Raw genomic sequence first — 19,304 nt, 5'->3', positions numbered from 1 at the left:
GATGCCTGGACGAGTCCTCCACAGAGTCCGGCCTACCCATCCTTTATTTCAGCATTGCCTAATTCAGCTTTGGCCTGACTATCACAGATGGAAAGCTAAGTGCAGCCAAGCTTCGTCCTGTCGTGGCTGTGGACGCTACCTTGTGTTTCCTGTAGACTTCTCCCACACCTTCACCGGAGGACAGGCTTACCCTACACACTGTCCCTTCTAGATCAGCCTTGTTGCTCCCTAGACCTGCTCCACCTGAGCTCAGCTCATTCCCTGAAGGTTGTTTCCTGGCATAGCCCCACTGCAGCAAAGCCACCCTCCAGGGACACCATGAACTCACCATGAACAGTCTGTCCTGTGCTCTGCAACCCGCAGTATCCAAACAGGAGCTCTCCTCCCATTTCTGCACAGCACAGCCAAGCTCACCTGTGACCTGCCAGCAGGTTTAAAGGGACCAGTCTCCATCTAACTCAAGGCATCCACTGAATTGCAGACCATGCTGTGAAACAGTTAAGTGCTGATTTTATTCCCAGTAAGAGCAATATGCTCAAATGCATCTCTCCAAAACTGGAGTAAAGAACAAATACCTTGTTGGTATCCATGAAAATTACAAACAATAACATATGACACAGAATACAAGAGAAAATGTACATTCAAAGGAGCACTGCTGACTTGAACCCAACATGAGACTTGGGCTAGGCCTAGGGTTACAACTGAAATCTGCAAACTGTTGTCCAGTGCTCTGGACTGGACAGTTAGCACTCTGTAGCCTGAGATGTTAGAACAGCCTGAAATGAGAGAAAAAGCAGAATGATTTTACGCCTCTCTTTCAATAATACTGATGGTAGGTCTGAAGCAGCATCAGGGAAGCCACTGATGATTCTCCACAAGGAGAAGAAAATACCTGGATTTATCCAACCTGCAACAGCACGTTTACTTTGGGTGGTGCAACCTGGCACATTTAAACACACTTTTGTTTTTTCACACTAAGAACAGCCATTTAAGTAATGTTTAGAGAGTAATGCTGAATTCAAACCTGTCTTGAAAGACTTGAATTTACTTAAATGACAGTAGTCTTTCAAAAAGCTTGCATGGGATTTTCCACTGTCATTAGTGGGTCATTAACTGAGGGCCATTATGAGATGGAGAACAGGAAGAGAAGGGCACCTCAGTAATAAATCATTGAGCAGCTAGAAAGCAGTAAATGCTTCCAGCCTTATACAAGATATTCAGGCTGAAAAATCGAGAAGTTAGCTCAGCATGGTTCATGCCAAACCCACAACAGTGCCTTATTTCACAGCTGGTCAGACCAGTTTTTAAAATGCAAATTTAAGTCATGCTTTACACCAAACTTCAGGAGAGGTCCCACATTCACTACTACACAGTCACATTTCACTGGGAGGATGTGAGGACTACCCTTTGGAAACTGCAATGGAAATCTTAATTTCCCTTAAATCAGAGTCTCTCCCAGAACAGTTAATGTTTTTGTTGGTTTTGGGTTTTTTTTGTTTGTTTGGGGTTTTTTTTATGAAATAAAACTGGAACTTTGTCAAAGATCAGCAGTATGTAGGTGTCATCTAAAAATGTGCTTGCAAGTGCAGCAGGCTATTTGTTTCATGATAGCTTTCGGAGCAAAACAAAAAAAAAAAGAGCAGTTTTTCTAGAAATCAGTTTCTTCTTTCTTCCCCACAAATACTTAGGTTTTGTTTGGACATAAGAAAACCGGAAGAGATTTTGAAAAAAATATAAAACATTTTCATGAGGAATGCGGTTCACATTTTCATGTGAGCAGAACACATCATTAACAGAAATGGCTGAACAGTCCCCACCACATCACAGGCCTTCTTAACATGACTGCAGCTCCACTCTCTTGTCAAGCACTGGAGCACAAACAGACCCAAATGCTCACACCCAGTGCTTCCAGCAGTGTTTCCAGTTTCAGGAATAAGTTATACATGAACACATGTAACATGAGTATTAATTCATCAAACACTACTTAAGCCACTACTCAGCTGACAGACAGACACTTCAGTCTCTAAATTTCTCCACATTTCTGAAAGCTAAAGCTCAAGGTCATGAAGTAGAAGTAGAAAATCAGTTCATAACTGCACTCTAAACTTCCTGGGACTGGCAGAAGTGGTATGTGAGTACAAGAAAATGAATGCCCAGCTCCTCAGGAAGACACTGGCTCTTGAGAAGGGAGCAGCCCCCAGGCACTGTCACTCTGGGTACACAGAGGGGTCCCATACAAACCCCATTTTTCTCTGCTAGGTGCTACATCATAGCTATTGCAGAGTCCTCAGTGCTGCTCTCCTGCTCCAGGCCCACCCGGCGGATGGACTCACTGTATTTCTTCCGCCCCAGTTCAATGATGGCTTCAATCTCATCAGCAATGTCCTGGCGGCCACTCTCCTTCATGGCTGTAATCAGCTTGCTCACACAGTCAGGATCCTCTGAGTTCTGCTGAGCCCACGAGAAAAGCATGTCCAGGATCTGCTTATTGAGGTCCTCTCTGAAGAAAGGAGGAAGGACAGAAGTAACCAACATGCTCTCCTGAGTAGCAAACCAAAGAGACCTTACCTAAGTCCCAGCCCCGGCTAGAGCCTTAAAGAAGCCATCCAGACACACAAAGCACTCAATGGGCCTGCCTCTTCCCCACCCAGCATAGGGGAGTTGCAGTTCGTGCATGAACATTTCTCTATAAAATGTTTTCCTAAAGGAAGTATCAAATTAAGGTATTTTGCTTTTGAATATAATTTCCTCACAGGAACATTAGTTTGATCGTAACAAGTCTAATTCTCTCCTACTGCTTTGGCTTTTTGGTCAGGGTGCATGTCCCATGATGTAGCACAAGCTCTTTTTGAATAACGATGACATTCACAATTAAAGCCATAGATCATTTCTCTTTGTAAGAGATGGAGTCTGGCCAGGAATCCAATCATAGAACAAAAGAGGAATGCAACTCAGCTGAACTACAAAGCTCATCAGGTTTGTTATTTCCCAATTTTGTTTTTCAAACAAAAAAGCTTTATTTTAAAATGGCAAGAGAAAATAATCAGTTTCCCATTATAAAAGGTATTACTTTCAGAAGACCCATTAGTCAACCCATCTTTAATCCAGTGAAACAATTACAGTGTAAGAACTTTCAACCAGCCAAGCACTGATTTATGCTATTACACTGCAGATAGATGGACAGATAGATGTAATGCACCACTGTTGATTACTGTGTCCCATCGCACCTGTTATTGTATCCTATGCGCTCAATCTGCTGGTAGGTCAGGCCCAGGTTGAGGCCGATGCTCTGCCAGTCAGCTCCCACGCGCCTGGCAATGTTCAGCAGGTTTGCCTGTGTCAGGTACCCAGTCTCAGCATTGCCCAGGTTCAAGGGAGGGAAGGAGAAGCCACGCAGGGGACAGGGGTTCTCATCCCAGCGGGGTTTCAGTTGCTGTGTCAGAAAGAAGAGAGAGAAAGAACATTCTTTACCATCTGTTTTTGTAGAGGACAGTGTCCAGCCACTCAGTCTCCACAGTGAAATCTCCTTCCTTCCGCTGGGGAGAAAGGAAGTTCTTGGGGCTGAAGGGTCAGGCTGTAAGAAGCAAGCAGGACTCACACTGGCAGTGACCAGCAATGCTCACTGCCTCAGGAAAATATTGAATCGTAGTGCTCACAGTCATAGCTTGCATCGGAAATTTCCTTTCCTGCATTTACAGAGCAGTTTAAAATAAGCCACATCCCTGAAGCATATTTGCCTCAGCAGTAAGACAGCGCTTAGTCTCGGTTTGTAGCTGAGGTTGTGTGTGTCAGAAAGGGATGTGAGATCACCACACGTGATCGGAAGGAAAGTATTCAGCCTACCAAGGTGTTTATTGTTTCACGCTTCTCAAATGTCACTTAAATTCCCTAAGCAAAAATTGCATTTCTCACTGTAACATACAGCCTAGCCTTTAAAGCTCACACCAGAATACCTACATTCAATGTTCAAATCCAGCATAACTACCTCATCCAATTGCCTTCTTTTTTCCTGCTGCATGAGCTGTGTGACTAAGAAATTTATAAACAAACCAGATGCTTTCCTTAATTACAGCGAGCTTCCTTGCATACTACATTCTCATTTTTTCAAAGGATCCACCCTCTCTGACTCTCTGACCACCCATTCAACAAGTCTGTGCTTGACAGGCAAGATGAGCAGGAGAGGTGGAGATCACTCCCAGCTCTTCACATTCTGGTTTCAGAAGAGCTCGCACACAGGGAGTGTAAAATCTCCACCATGACACAGCTGGGCAGCTATTTCTTGTGCTCATTCACTGCATGCCTTCTCATGGAGGAAAACAAAATTAGCTGAGCAGGAATGCCATGCTCTTACGCCATCTAGATTAATTTTTCTGTAGGAGACAACTCACAGGCAGTTTGATAGGCAGAGTAGCAAGCCAGAGGGAGTCTGGACCTTTTCTCCTCCTGCTGGCATCTTCAGGGATGCTGTCAGGAACTGCCCCTCGGTAGAAAGAGACCTTTGTAAAGAGAAAGCATACAGTGAGGCTCTGATTCAAGCACAGTGGCCTAGCCTATTGGCACCATGTCTTTTCCATTTGGAAAAGAATGAATTCAGCATTCTCATCTATTCTCAGCCCACAAATATGGTCTCTCAATTATGTGTAACTGGGGGGAGCACTGAGGTTCTGTCATAAAGGCTGGACTGTCTGCCAGCACCCCAAAAATTAGTGGCAGGAATGTAAGTCAGACAGTTAAGTGATGAGTGATCCTTCAAGATTACACTTCTTGATTATTCAGAGTTTAGTCAGTGAAATGCAAAGCCAGAGAAAGAGGGTAGGAAAAGAATCATGCCCAGCACTCAGAGATTATTATGATGAGTACTGTAAAAGCCATGATGAAGAAGGAAACGAGAAGTCAGTGCAACTGGTTGTTCACCTGGCCTTTTACAGCTTGGCCTTTTCTGTCCACAGGGGAGGTCACATAGATTTCCTTCATGTTCTTCAAGTGGGAGTAAAAAATAAATGAGAGACGTCCATCCACGCAGTCAGGGCGATCTGTGCAGAGAAGCAGGAAGGATTCAACTTGTGGAGAAAAGTGTGCAGAAGCAGATCAGTCATAAAAATAAACCCACCTGGCTCTTGCGCTCTGCAGGTTTACAAGAGCATGAGAAGAAATTAAAGTCTGCAAACAGCACTTTCATAAAGAAAAGGAAACAGAAAAGTTGTGTGACCAGAGACGTGATAAATTCAATGTCCAGGGGCTGGCTGCTGTGCGTAGTGGGTGGGCTGGAGACAGAGAGGAACGCCATGGAGGAGTATCACCCACAGCAGAAACATGTCTAGGGCCAGAGCAGGACAAGAGGTAGGTAGGTAGGAGCAGAACGAGCCCAGTACTGCCATACCCATATCAATGCTGATGCCTCGCTCAAAAGCTGCAAAAAACTGCTCTCCCTCAAACATTTCCACCATGTCGGATGGCTCAGGTCCTCGATAGCGGTTCTGCAGCTTCTTCAGCACTGGATCAACCTGACAAAGACGACAGTGTTTGGTCTGAAGCACATCTGTCCCCTGAACCATGTTTCTATACCCATGATGTTCCTCTCACCTTCAACAGGGAAGACTACTTCATGTGAAAAGGATGTAAACAAATGAACAAACACGCACTAAAAAAGCATTTTCAGTACTGTCTCTATCTTTTTAACAGGTCTTTATAACTTCAAAGACAAGGAGGGATTTACTTACAACCATATCCCACTCACTATTCAAATACATTTTCTCTGCAAAAAGACATATGCTACAATAGCACACAGCTGAGGACACAGGAATGCTCATTTTGACTTTGTAGCATGTGATCACAGCGGCAGTGCAAGAGTTAGGTTAGATTCTTCTTTCTATTTGTAACAGTAAACCTCTCTCACTCCATGACCACTCCTAGCAGGATTACAGACACACCCGAACTGCAGTCTCACTCTGAGTGTCACTACTGCTTCATCTGGAGACAGTTTTAGCCCAGAACCCAATATAAAAAATCCTTGCAGATGTTTGTGTCCACAGGTCACAGGAGCACAGGTAAGGAAAAGGAGCAACCAGAGCAGAGAATTATGCAGGGTATGCAGCTCAGTAGTGGCAGTCTGATTAAAAAACCCTCGCCTCACCAAGCTGCACTTCCTGCCAAGGGACACATTCTCCACAGCTGCACACTCATACTCACACTAATCTGAAAAAACACTGCTGAGGGCTGATACCCCTAGGAAGAGGCAGCAGAAGAGGATGCATGAGCACTTCCTATCTCCTTCTTGACAAAATCAGCCAGATTAGATCACACTCAGCATAAACTAACCTGATGTTGCATTGAAGCAGATTAAGGAGTGCTCATACGTTATGTTCCAGTGTTTGAACGGAGAACAGCAAGGAATATAAATTAAAGTACCATTTCTAACCACTCCAGCTGAAAACAAGCAGTGCTGCTACTATGTTTTCACACCTATCCTATGTCAGAGAAGTGACATGTAAACTTTGACTTAAATTTAAGCCCACATGTTTTGCCTCATGTTTGCTGGATGATAATAGCAGATACATGGCCAGTAACTGTGTTCAGATTATTTCAGCAGCCCAGTTTTCAGGGTTTGCAGGGGAGGAAATCAGTGCATGGTATTTACCACTGCATAGAATGAGTTTTTTTCTTCCCCCAGCTCCCTGTGAGTCAGTATCACACCACCAACAGTGTGGTGACAGCATACCCCAGCCATGACTCTGGGCTGGTGAACAGGACCGTTCGGTGCACTGCTGCCTTTACATCCTACAAAGGGAAGTCCGAGAAGCTCAGGAACAAGGCAGTGCAACCCAGATCAGACCTTGTGCTTGGGGACACACTGTAGCAGGACTTGCTCAGGATCCTTCTTCCTCTGCAGTGCAATGAAGTTCACCTGGTACAGACGCAGCCGCTCATAGACTTTCTTGGCAATGCCTCCAATGTAGGTCTTGGTGGTGTACCACAGCCAGTACCTAAAGACAAGGAATTTTATAAAAAGGAGGGAACGTGCTGAGAGAAAGGTGCCAGTGTCACACCCACATGATTGGAAAGAATGACAGGTAGAAACAAAGTGCTGTGCCAGGCCAGACTTGCAAAAGGAGAAGGGAAGAGATAGAGTTAATGTCATGGCCTCTGGTCAGAGTGTGGGAAAAGCAAGGCAGAAGAATATCCCATCTTTTCCTCAGGACTAATCCTGCACTTACCAGGAGAAGTGAGTGACTTCAAACACGGCATAAAGATGGGTGAATTCCAGCACCACATCACTGGTAATATCATTCCAGGTTTGGCCCTCCAGGTCACCATGGAGAATATGCAGTCTTGACCGATCCAAATTTAGCCCTAAATACACCAATGATCAAGAGATACTATATGCAGCAGAAGCCTTTACTCATGGCTTTACAAAGACAACTACAGGTTTGGGTGATTTATTTTGTAAAGCCACCAAATAAGAGTTCATGGCCTTCTCTTCAGCATCCAGGACTGAACTTAGGTCAAAGAGCAGCAATAAGAGGACCAGGCTATCCCATTGCTTTTGGGATATTCTGGCAAAATACATTTTTATGAAGAGTTAAAATAATAGTGTGCTCATTCCCACCAACAGATTCATTCTACAATTCTCATCACTAAAATCTAGGGTTATTAATTAAGTTCTGTCTCTTTCTAATGTACATCCCACATACTTTTCAATCCTGATGCACTTCAGGCATACAAATACCAGGTAGTGTTATAATGAAGGCCATGTATTTCTTCACAAGAAAACCAGGTGAGGTCAAAGAAAATACAAGTAAGGAGACTCAGGGTACTCAGCAAACAGAGGAATCCCTGGCATGACTGAGGCTCGTTTTAGCAGTTTTCAGAGTGAGATAGCATGCAATCATACATTGTTAAATGCAATGGCTCAGCAACTGATTCATATGCAAGGAAAAAAGAAGACGGAGCCCAGGAGGCAGCATGTTCATTTCCTGCTTCAAGCTATTCCCAATCAAAAGCCCTTTTACAATGCATCTCCTCAGTGGGCAGGAATGCCTCTCCAATCCACCACAGTAAAACCAGCAGTTTAAATACACATGTGTTTTGGCAGAGAAATCCTTTTGACAAGACAATTCTCCCAGCTTTTCTGGTCTGTGAACCCCAGCCCTGATCTGATGGACCTGAACTACCTTCAGCTCCCACTGCTCTGCACCACCACACAGTCAGGGGACACACCTTGCTGTTCCTGCAGGAAAAGCAGCAAGCTTTATTAACAACAGGAAATGCAAAAAAAATTCTCTCTTGCCATTTGTCATTTTCCAAATATAGCATTTCCTTTCATCCATTTTGGGAATAAGCTGACCTGTGACCCCAGGTGGAAGAGGCAGCTGAATTCTCACTGGCTTGAGAAAATCCACTGTGGAGTCCTGGGAGAGGTAGAGCAGGGGACTGGCTTTGCACCCTGCATTGGCTGTGATTTCCTGTATCTCTTCTGCAGAGACTGGCAGCACCTGGATGTGGCAGACAGCACAGTGAGCAGTCAGGCACCAAATTCCCACACTGCTCACTCAGTTCCTCCAGCACCCAGCAGGCAAATGCTGCTCTTGCTGCAGGGTCCATTGTGAAATAAAGCACAGTGAACTTTCGCTGAAGTCTGGCAATCTGTTGGGCTGATTTTAGAATTAGATCCGCATTAGATTCCCCCACCAGCCACAGTTCTCACTGAGCTTCTTTTGCTAGGGTCAGTTTTGCAAGGGAAAAAGAGGAAAAATCTCTTGTGTTCCCTTCATAGCTGCTACCCACTGATCTGCTGGAGGTGCCTTTCCCACACAGGGCAGCATGGAGCACGGTCCATGCTGCAGGCAGGGAAGTTAAGAGAGAAGGTGATCTGAGATGGGTCAGCCCATGAAGCAACCATGTCTAGACATGAATTACCCTAGGGCAGACATCTCTGTTCAGTTCTGTACTGAACATGAGAAAACCGCTGCACCAGAGCTTACCAAAAAGCATGCATACCTGCAGCTTGACACTACGAGGCTCTTTGGTGACTCCAGGAGGAAAGATCACTTTGATGTTTGGATCCACACTGGAAAAGAGCAATGTCCCCTCGGATGGCACTTTGCATTCATTTTGCACAAGTCGAGACACGACAAGGAACCAAGAGAAGTGAAGGACACAACAGTGAGCCACACACTTCTGTAACAGAGGACAAAGGAGAAAACATATAGGCATATAACTTAATACAGTAAAGGCAGGAAAATGAGTACCAGCCAAACAGAAGAAAGTACTAGATCAGGGATGAAGCATGGCAGGCTGTCACTCATCAACTTCAGGAGACACATCTCCATGAGAGGAAACCTGGAGCTGAAATCCACTACACTTTATAGCAGCTGGTCAAAACACAGTTAATGAGATATTCCAAATATGTTCACTCTTGGCTGGGCACAGCCAAAGAGGGAAACAGGAACAAAGTGTGTCACTGGTAATTTCAATCTGCTCACCTTTGATTTTCTCTTCCGCTTCACTCTTGTTTTCAGATCACTCCAGCTCTGCCCACTGAAGGTCCGAACTACCACCTCATGCTGGTGAGGTGTTTGAGGTGAGATACATGGCATAGAGATCTGTACCTCCTGCCAAAAAAGCATTCCTGTGAGACACCAGCTGAAAGGATAAAACCAAGCCCAGCTCTGCTCTGTGGCTTCCTATGCAGACAAGAAGAGGGAGAGCAGAGCAGGGCCTGTATGCAGGGAATCAAAGAACCTGCTCTGCCATGCAGTCTCTGGGGAGGTGACAGGAAATGTCAGGTCTGCTATGGACTGTGATGGCAGGAAAAGTTCAGTAGCTTCTGAGCAGAAAGGGCAAAGCAACTTTTGTAGTGAGCTGCTGTCAGCCATGATGGGGCTGGTAGGTGGTGTGACTACTCCCCAGCTTGAACACAAACCACACAAACAGACTTTCAGAGAAGGATGCAAACCATCCTCCTTTCAGGCTAAGGCCAGACACTGGATTTATCCTCTGGTAGAGCAGGGGGGTTGTGAGTGAGAAAGGTTATAGCTCAGCTCAATCAGGAGCAGTGGGGAAGGCAAAGGTGCCAGACCAGCACAGCATCAGAGAAGCTGGCTGTGTCCTTTCTGATTCTCTGCAGCAGGACTTCTTTGAGAGGTGGTCCTGTAGCTACTTAAAAGCACCAGGGATAACTGCAGATTTCAAATAAGCAGATGGGGTAACTGTCTCAAAGGTCCAAAAAGTGCTCTCAGAAGACTCCACTGAGCTACTGCAGAGGTAGATTCATCAGGAGGTGACCTGGGTGTATCCTCACCTGCTGGAATTGGACCCCATGAGGCTGCAGCTCCAGGACTCGACTCAGCAGGACATCGTGGTGTCTAAGCTTTACCCACTGAGGATCCGGCATGAGGGATCGGAAGCAGATCCGCAGAGGATCAGAGGTGGCCCCCGGCGGAAAGTAGAAATGGATGCCACAGGCCAGGACCACTCTGCGGCCTTCAGAGGTGACAGTAAAGCTTCCAGAAAAAATGCATGCATTTATGACATTGTGTAGTGACTTCAGCCCTCCAAAAATCAACAGAAGAATCTCATACTTGTGCTTGACTGGCCTACTGAGGCTATAAGCTCTTATACATTCCTGCAATACCCACCATGCACCTTGTCTGGGACCTTTTTACATCACAGTAATACAAGTTCTTAGTAACAGAGGCTTACCTGCCCTCTCCTGATGCAAGGATGAGTTTTTTTAGCCTTCTGGTACTGGATTTATCTGTGGCAGAAAATTTGGATAGAAGGAGATAGAGGTACTTAAACCAAGGTAGACAAGAAAGGCTGAAGAGTTTTGGCTTAATCTTAATCTGACAGAAACTAATGGAATCCTGGTCACACTGCAGTGGGCTCCAGAACACAACACAGCAAGAGGATGGCATGAGGCCTCAAAGTCCCAAGACATACAGAAAATGCTGGCTCTCCCCCAGGGAGACTCAGAAGCAGAGGGAATTAGAAAATTTTTCAGTTTACCCCTGCAGCTCTCAGGGCCATGTTTGATTGCCTGGGCCACCCCCGGGAATCAGTGCGTGCTCTTGTGAACATGAGCACCATTGGGAAACCCTGATCAGATTCCTGCTCATTTAACCACGTTCCTCTTGGACAAAGAGCTGCTCCTCTTCAGCCTGTGGACCTCAGGAAAGCAGGAGGTAACTGCACAGCAGAATGACTCCTTGCTGCTCTCTGAGGTTCTAGCACGAGCCACCACAGCCTTAGCAACTCCAGGAACTGATGCTCACCTCTGCTAAAAAGGCAGGACCCCTTTAGGGACCTCTCCTGATCTGTTTCCTGTGAGCCCCATTTTCACTTCCACTGTAAAACCCTACCAAGAAAGTCCAATTCCTGGGACCACTGAGCCCTTCAGACTGGGATAGGCCTCATAAAAACATAACTAGTACTGTCTGTATCCTTATAACTTAATAATTATTCCAGGGAAATAAATGCTGATCTGATTCCCCCCTGCTTGTCTTCTCTAATCCAAATCCATCTATGCCATGCTGGGCTGAGTGAGGGAACAGCTGGGCAGAACACACAGCAGCAGAAGCCTTGCAATTACCAGCCTGCGGGGATGGTTCAGTTTCTCCCAAGGGATTGCCTCGGACGTGCACAAATGGCAAGGTCTGGATCTCAGCAGGGATGGCACGGAGGCAGTTGTTCTGCAGATCAAGTCTGGACAAGTTGGGCAGGCTGGCAAGCGAGGCAGGGACCGTCACCAGGAGATTGCTGTGGAGATGCAGCCGACGCAGAGACTTCAAATTGGCTGCAGGTTGGAACAAGAAGTGACCCCCCATCTGTGCTGTTAATTGCACTGCACATCAGCTCGAACCCTCCCTCTCTCCTCAGCCCATGTAAACACACACATAATGAAGGAAAAGCACAAAAGCTTAACATCCCTTTAGCTCACAAAATAAAGGAGTGCAAAGAATTAGCTGAGAAGCAACTCAACCTTTTCTGTCCTCTGCTTTTCAGCTACAGGTAAGTCACTTCTTATTTGTAAGTCTGAAGACTTGCAGTCTAAAGACTTCACAACAGCATCAAAAACAACTTCGATCACAAAGTAATACACGACCCAGGAAGCTGGGCAGCAGAAGTCAAGAGTCCAGTTCTGTGGACTGGTCCACAGGGGACAGTGTGCTTTTAAGCCCAGATTTGCATCCCATCAAACCTCAGCTCTTCTTTTACTAGTCCCAGCTGCTACCCAAAACCAGCCAGGCCAGATCCTCAGTCATTGTAAATTGTATTGAAATCTAAGCAGTGTCGCTGATTCACAGAAACGGTGTGGTTCAGAGAGTTGCTAATGCTCAAAGGCACTGACTGAACCAACCATGATCCTCCTGGATACCCCTTCCATTTGGCTCCAGTATGACATGGTTTATGCCAACAACTCTGGGGACAGAGACTAAGGGTCTCAGAGGTTGTACCAAAAGCTTGGCAAGCCCATGTTCCTCTCCTCCCCAGTAAAATACATACCTAGGGAGTCTGGGATGCTCAGTAAGCGATTCCCAGAGAGATCCAGTTCTGTGCAGTTGTGCAGATTCCCAACTTCTTCAGGGAGCAATTCCAAAGCATTTTCTGAGAGATCCAGATCCTGCAGCATTGACAGCTCCCCAATGCTCTGAGGTAAGTCTTTTAGCTGATTTTTCATTGCTGAGAAGAAAGTCAGTTTGCTCAGACAGCCAAAGTCCTCAGGAAGTGTCACCAGACTGTTGTGGCTCACCAGGAGCACACGGAGGCTGGGAAGGTGGAGAATGCAGCTTGGCAAGGTGGAGAGTCTGTTGAAGCTGAGATCCAAGTGGGTGAGACACCTGAAGTTCCCAAAGTCTGGTGGCAAGTTTGTCAAGGAGCCACGCTGATAAGAACCAAACTCATCCCTAGCATGGCCACCTGGGTGGAGGGAAGTGGAGGAAGAGGTCAGTGTGTTACCAGGAGAGCTCACCAGCCTCATGTGAGACTCAGCACAGAGATCCACAAGACTGGGAGCTACTGATCACAATGAGCAGCACTAATCACAAAGTACTCAGAGAAGTGAATTTTCTGCTCCATTACTCAGTTTCCTGATCAGTGAAAGGGGTATAATAGTGAAGAGCTGTTATGAAATCAGGAGATGCCACAGTGAACCAGTACAGCTCTGCTAAATACATCTGGAGTCAAAGCTCAGAATGAGCCAGGCTACCCCCATTTACCACACTTCAGCAGGGTGGCCCATATACCTCCAGCCTCCCACCCTCCATCCCCACTTCTTCCTCACTACCAGTGGTCAACACACAATGCTCTATGCATCAAGGAGATAGTCCTTGACCTCAAGGCTTTTATCCATGCTGTTGAGAAGCATGCAGCCCTGAGGACTGAAATCTGCCCTTGCAAGACTGGGGGGCACACATGAGGAAAAACAGTGAAAATGTGGGAGGAAAAAGCAGGTAATTCAGTATTTTGCAGGCAGACATGAGGAAAGCAGTGAAGATGTGGGGAGAAAATTAGGTAATTCAGTATTTTGTAGGGCAGACAGCACAGACAGAGAAGAATGAGAGTTTCGTATCCCAGCTTGTGACACTCAAATTGGAGAAGGGTAGCACCCCTGGAAAATAACTTGAGCAAACAAAAGGAGACTTCCAAACATTTCCACTTGTTCATTGTTTCATACTTGTCCACGGTTTTCTATTTATATCCATATACAGCAGAGGGCACCAAACATTTCTTTATGCTGCATAATGGTACAAAATGAGAGCAACCAAACTAACAGGCACCTTGCACTTTGTACATAAGATCTTAGTGAACTACTTTATTGTACGTCAGGATGCTCAGGGTATGTGTACATCTCTCAAAACAAGACTGATAAAAGGTACTGCTGTTATTGCCACTTTACTAAAGAGGCAAAACACAAATCAAATTATTCATATGAGAAATTTGTGACAGATATAGAAACAAATCTCAGACTTATCAGTTTTCAGCTAGAACCCTGAATTCTGCCCCCAAACTCCCCCTTTCTTTTCTCGTTTATTTTTAAAATTCTGCCTCCCAAAGAGCAAATGATTCAGTCTGATACAGAAATTATACAAACTATATTGAGATCCTCCCACAATAAACAGATGAGACAGTCAAAGAATGATCTAATATTTATAGCTCTAACAGTTATTATGCTTTGCCAAATTACATGCACACCCTTTGTCCTACTTTAGATAAAATGTTGATCTGAATGAGCCTCCTCTGGTTTGTCTTGAACTCTGCTAAATCTACAGTCACTGACAGCAAGCAAGGATTAAGCATGGATTCATACAGACAGAAACACAGCAAAGACAACTTATTATACTCCCAAAAATTAAAGAGGGGCTGAACATTTACCAAACACCTTTCGATCCCCCTCTTGTGCAACTGCAAAAAATTCTCTTCTTCTAGAAAATGACTATAGAAAATACTGTAGCATCAACCCAACCAGACTCCAGAAAATCCCGTCCCTAGGCAGGCGTAGAAACAAAGGGTGGAAATAAGAGTCTAGAAGCTGTATCTTGTTGAAATCTGCATTCAGCTCTGAGCAAGTCTGAGCCAAAACTATGGTAAGGGGCACTGCATCAAAACACTTCCAAGAGCAGTTTGTCCTGCGGATGTGGAGAGGATTAACAAAAAATCTGAGCCTAGAAAAGTTGGATGGTGATGGGTCCAGGAATTTACCTTTAAGCACCAGGGATTTCAGGTGCTTCAGATGAGGAAGGCTGCCCAGTGTGGTGTCAAGGAGGCAATCGTTGCTGCTGAGCCGGAGGAACTCAACCTGGACCACCTCTCCCTGTTGCTTCTTGAACAGCTGGAGGAAACGGTGACAGCCGTCAGGATAAACATCCAGGTTCAGTCTGTTGTCTGCAAGGCAGGAGCCAACGAGGGCAGTCCCTGAAGTCCCCTCCCTGCACTCATCCCTGAGCCCCAGCAGCTCTGCCATCTTCTGCATCTCATCCACAGGGTCCAGACATGCTCTGACTTGCCAGGCAGGCAGGCACTGGCAGCACCACAAGGCAGCTGGGACAAGGAGAGGAGGAAAGATGGGTCTGAAAAAGAACACAGGTGCATGATGAAAGCTCCTGACACAGTCCAGAGTGGCTGGAAAGAGGTCATAATCACAGCAAGATGGTAGGAAAGATTACATGTATGTTGCTGAAAGCTTTGGAGGCAGAGAGCACAGAAATGCAGCATGACAGATGTCACAGAGGCTTCTCCTCCTAGGGAAATTTTTCCAGCCAACATCTCCGCAGGGAAGGGAGCAATTACGCACCATCAGAATAAAGACCAATACTAACTTTAAAAGATATAAATGTAAATGCCTATGCCTAATGCAGATTTCAAGGTGCCTTAGTGGGAAGCTTTACAAGTGAAGAAGAAAACTGGGGCAGGGAGAGCTGAGCCTGAAGCAGAGCCCAGAGATAGCTCACAAACTGTGACAGGCTCTCATCGAACCTGGTTGTGAAACCAAGTGTCAATGGGATAAAAGCAAGTGGACAAAGGGCAGCAGAGAAAACGTGTCAGGGCCAGGGCCAGGGATAAAAAAGGCATGTCACCTCTTGAGCCTGGCAATTAAACTAGCTTGTGCTGTGACTATCAGGAGCTCTTTGTAAACCCTGCCACGGACTGAATTGGTAAACGGTAAATAGAAGTTTATTTTGATTGATGCAGAATTAGAACAAACTTGGCTGCTGTCCAAGGCCAGAAGAAACAAGCTAATGCCCTAGCAACACCCTGAGGAGCAGCGCTTTCCCTGTTAGCCTGTGGGACATGGCAGCACTGATGTTCCCTAGGCACAGTCCGGGGGAGGCATCACCCTCGGAAAGAGCAGCAATGCCTCATCCTGAAAGAACAGAAATGTAAGGACAAGAAGAACAGGTAGCAGAGCCCAGAGGCAGCTCGCAAACTGTGCTGGGTCCTCATTGAACCTGGCTTGTGAAAATGAGTGCCAAGGGGATAAAACTGAAACAACTGCTTCAGCATAAAGGTGATAATTTCTTGCAATGACATTGTACACAACATGTACACAACCCTCTTACAGATATGTGTAAGAAAAAATTTCATCTGCCATAGTTTTGTAAAACTGTCAGTGGTGAAGGAACCACAGGGCAGCTCTGGAAGCCACAGAGGCAGCCTCGGGGCCAACAAACACAGACTGATGTGGTGCCACAGACATTCCAAAACACACACCTGCACATGGACACACACACCCCTTCACATGGACACACACACAGCCTGTACATGGACACACACACAGCCTGTACATGGACACACACACCCCTTCACATGGACAAACACACACACCCTGTGCATGGACACAGACAGCCCGTACATGGACACACCCACAGCCCTTCACATGGACACACACACACACAGCCCGTGCATGGACACACACACAGCCCGTACATGGACACACACACCCCATGCATGGACACACAGAGCCCTTCACATGGACACAGACAGCCCGTACATGGACACACACACAGCCTGTACATGGACACACACACCCCTTCACATGGACAAACACACACACCCTGTGCATGGACACAGACAGCCCGTGCATGGACACACCCACAGCCTGTACATGGACACACACACCCCGTGCATGGACACACACACAGCCCTTCACATGGACACACCCACAGCCTGTACATGGACACACACACAGCCCTTCACATGGACACACCCACAGCCCTTCACATGGACACACACACACCCCGTGCATGGACACACACACAGCCCTTCACATGGACACACACACGCCCTGTGCATGGACACACACACAGCCCTTCACATGGACACACACACAGCCCTTCACATGGACACACACACAGCCCGTACATGGACACACATACACCCCGTGCATGGACACACACACAGCCCGTACATGGACACACATACACCCCGTGCATGGACACACACACCCCGTGCATGGACACACACACAGCCCTTCACATGGACACACACACAGCCCGTACATGGACACACATACACCCCGTGCATGGACACACACACCCTGTGCATGGACACACACACCCCGTGCATGGACACACACACACCCCGTGCATGGACACACACACAGCCCTTCACATGGACACACACACAGCCCGTACATGGACACACATACAGCCCGTGCATGGACACACACACCCTGTGCATGGACACACACACCCCGTGCATGGACACACACAGCCAGCCCGGGCTGTCCGCACTACCCTGTGTCCCTGTGTCCCTGGCCCCGTCACCCCACGCCCACTGTCCGGGCCCCGGCAGCAGCTGCAGCCGCGGCCCGTGCCCGGCCGAGCACGGCCCCGCTTGTCTCACCCCTCCGCACCGGCCCCGGGCACTGAGAGGCCGGGGCTGGGCTGGGCAGAGCAGAGCTCTGACGGCCACTTCCTGAAAAGTTCTCGGGAGCTGCGCCGCGATCCGGGGCGGGACGGGACGGGGGAGGTGCCAGAGGCAGTGGGACGTGGGCTGGATGCTATGGGGAGCCGTGTTCCGGCGTCCTGCTGCTGCAGCAAGGGCACGAAAGTAGAATTTCCCGACGCGGCCACTGCCCCGGCACCGCAGCCGGTCGCGGTGCGGCTCCCCAGGGCTCTAAGGGAGCGGGAGGCACGGGCAGCTGCGGGTGTTGTGCTCATTCCACACAAATCCGGGGAGAGAAATGGAGCCGGGGCTGCGAGCCCAAGAGGGCGCAGGACAGGGGCTGCCCTGAAAGGAGGTTGTAGCCAGGTGGGGGTCAGCCTCTTCTCCCAGGCAACAAGTGATGGGACAACAGGACATGCTCTCCAATTGATGTCCAGATTCAGGATGAAAGAATTTCTTCACAGAAAGGGTGGTCAGGCATTGGAATGGCCTGCACAAGGAAATGGTGGAGTCACCGTCTCTGGAAGTGCTTAAGGAAAGACTGGATGTGGCACTTAGTGCCATGGTCTAGTTGACAGGGTGGTGTTTGGTCATAGGTTGGACTTGATGATCTCAGAAGTCTTTCCCAACCTAATTGATTCTGGGAGTCTGGGAGATGTAAGCTGCACATGGTCCTACGGGAAATTTCTTCAAATAAAGAAATAGTCATTCTCTAGAAGAAGAGCATTTTTGCAGTTGCACAACAAGAGGGGGATTGAAAGGTGTTTGGTAAACACCTACAGGTAGTAGACAGTAACCCCTGACTACTGCTCCAAGCTCTGGCTCAGTTATAACACTGTGAGCATGGTTGTTTTCTGACCTGAGCTACCACAGAAGTCCCATCACACTGGGGATCTCTGGGGCACCGCCAGGGTGGCAAGGCAGGAATAGCGACAGCCCGCACACAACCCTGCTGCTGAACCAACACTCCTGGTTTGTTTGGGTCCAGTGGGTTTCAGCACAGTGTTAACTTTTTACTTCTATTAATTTCCCTAATGCAGGAATTCAAGTGAATAAGCACAGGTAGTGACTTCCATAATCCCATGGTGAGACTTTGCCATAGGATTGCCACCTCCCAGCCTTCCAGCACAGGAGAGCAGCCCTGTCCCTCTTGCAGAGAGCCTTGCTTCAGTGTGCTGTCCCACAAGTGGGTTCTGTCACCCAGTGTGCAAGAAGCCAATCCACATATGGAGTTGAAGTATTTCACAGAACCACAAATTCATTCAGATGGGAAAAGACCTCCAAGGTCATTCAGTCCAACCCGTGACCAAACACCACCATCTCAACTAGACTATGGCACTAAGTACCACGTCCTTTCCATAAACACCTCTGGGGAGACTCCACCATTGCCCTGGGCAGTCCATTCCAATGTCTAATCACACCTTTTGTGAAAAAATTCTTCTGAATGTATAAGTTGCACCTTCCCTGACACAGCTTGAGGCTATGTCCTCCTTGTCCTGTTGCTAATTGCCTGAGAGAAGAGGCCAGCCCCTGCCTTTCTACAACCTCCTTTCAGGTGGTTGTAGAAAGCGATAAAGTCACATCTGAGCCTCCTTTTTTCCAGGCTAAACAACCCCAGCTCCTTCAGCTACTCATCACAAGACCTGTGCTCCAAACCCTTCAGCAGCTCAATTGTCCTTCTCTGGACACATTCCAGCACCTCAATATCTGTATTGAAGTGAGGGGCTCAGAACTGGACACAGGGCTTGAGGTGTGGCCTCACTAGTGCCAAGTACAGAGGGACGAACACTTCCCTAATCCTGATGGCCGCTCCAAGATCACTGAGTTCCACCACTGACCAAACACTACTGTGATAACTAGACCAAAGCTAACTGATATGTCCAGTTCTTCCCAGAACACCTCCAGGGACAGTGATTCCA

The 19,304-nt window shown here is 47.2% G+C and overlaps 1 protein-coding gene across 1 annotated transcript; it reads right to left on the bottom strand.

Annotated features, from left to right (window-relative positions):
- Nucleotides 1-354: 354 nt before the first annotated feature.
- On the bottom strand, nt 355-17,420 carry PIDD1 (p53-induced death domain protein 1). The gene is made up of 16 exons (XM_058825830.1): nt 17,344-17,420; nt 14,701-15,068; nt 12,505-12,918; nt 11,591-11,794; nt 10,702-10,756; nt 10,301-10,502; nt 9,483-9,611; nt 8,998-9,177; nt 8,345-8,492; nt 7,215-7,350; nt 6,833-6,983; nt 5,381-5,504; nt 4,915-5,033; nt 4,389-4,496; nt 3,228-3,433; nt 355-2,500 (listed from the first exon to the last, which is right to left on the bottom strand). The coding sequence occupies exons 2-16, from the start codon at nt 14,969-14,971 to the stop codon at nt 2,263-2,265; spliced, it is 2,685 nt and encodes an 894-aa protein (XP_058681813.1). The 5' UTR covers nt 14,972-15,068; nt 17,344-17,420; the 3' UTR covers nt 355-2,262.
- Nucleotides 17,421-19,304: the final 1,884 nt, after the last annotated feature.

This window comes from Poecile atricapillus, chromosome 1 (genome assembly GCF_030490865.1).
Source record: "Poecile atricapillus isolate bPoeAtr1 chromosome 1, bPoeAtr1.hap1, whole genome shotgun sequence".
NCBI classification, from domain to species: domain Eukaryota; kingdom Metazoa; phylum Chordata; class Aves; order Passeriformes; family Paridae; genus Poecile; species Poecile atricapillus.
The sequence above is the reverse complement of the archived record's forward strand: the minus strand, read 5'-3'. Positions and strand labels throughout refer to the sequence as shown.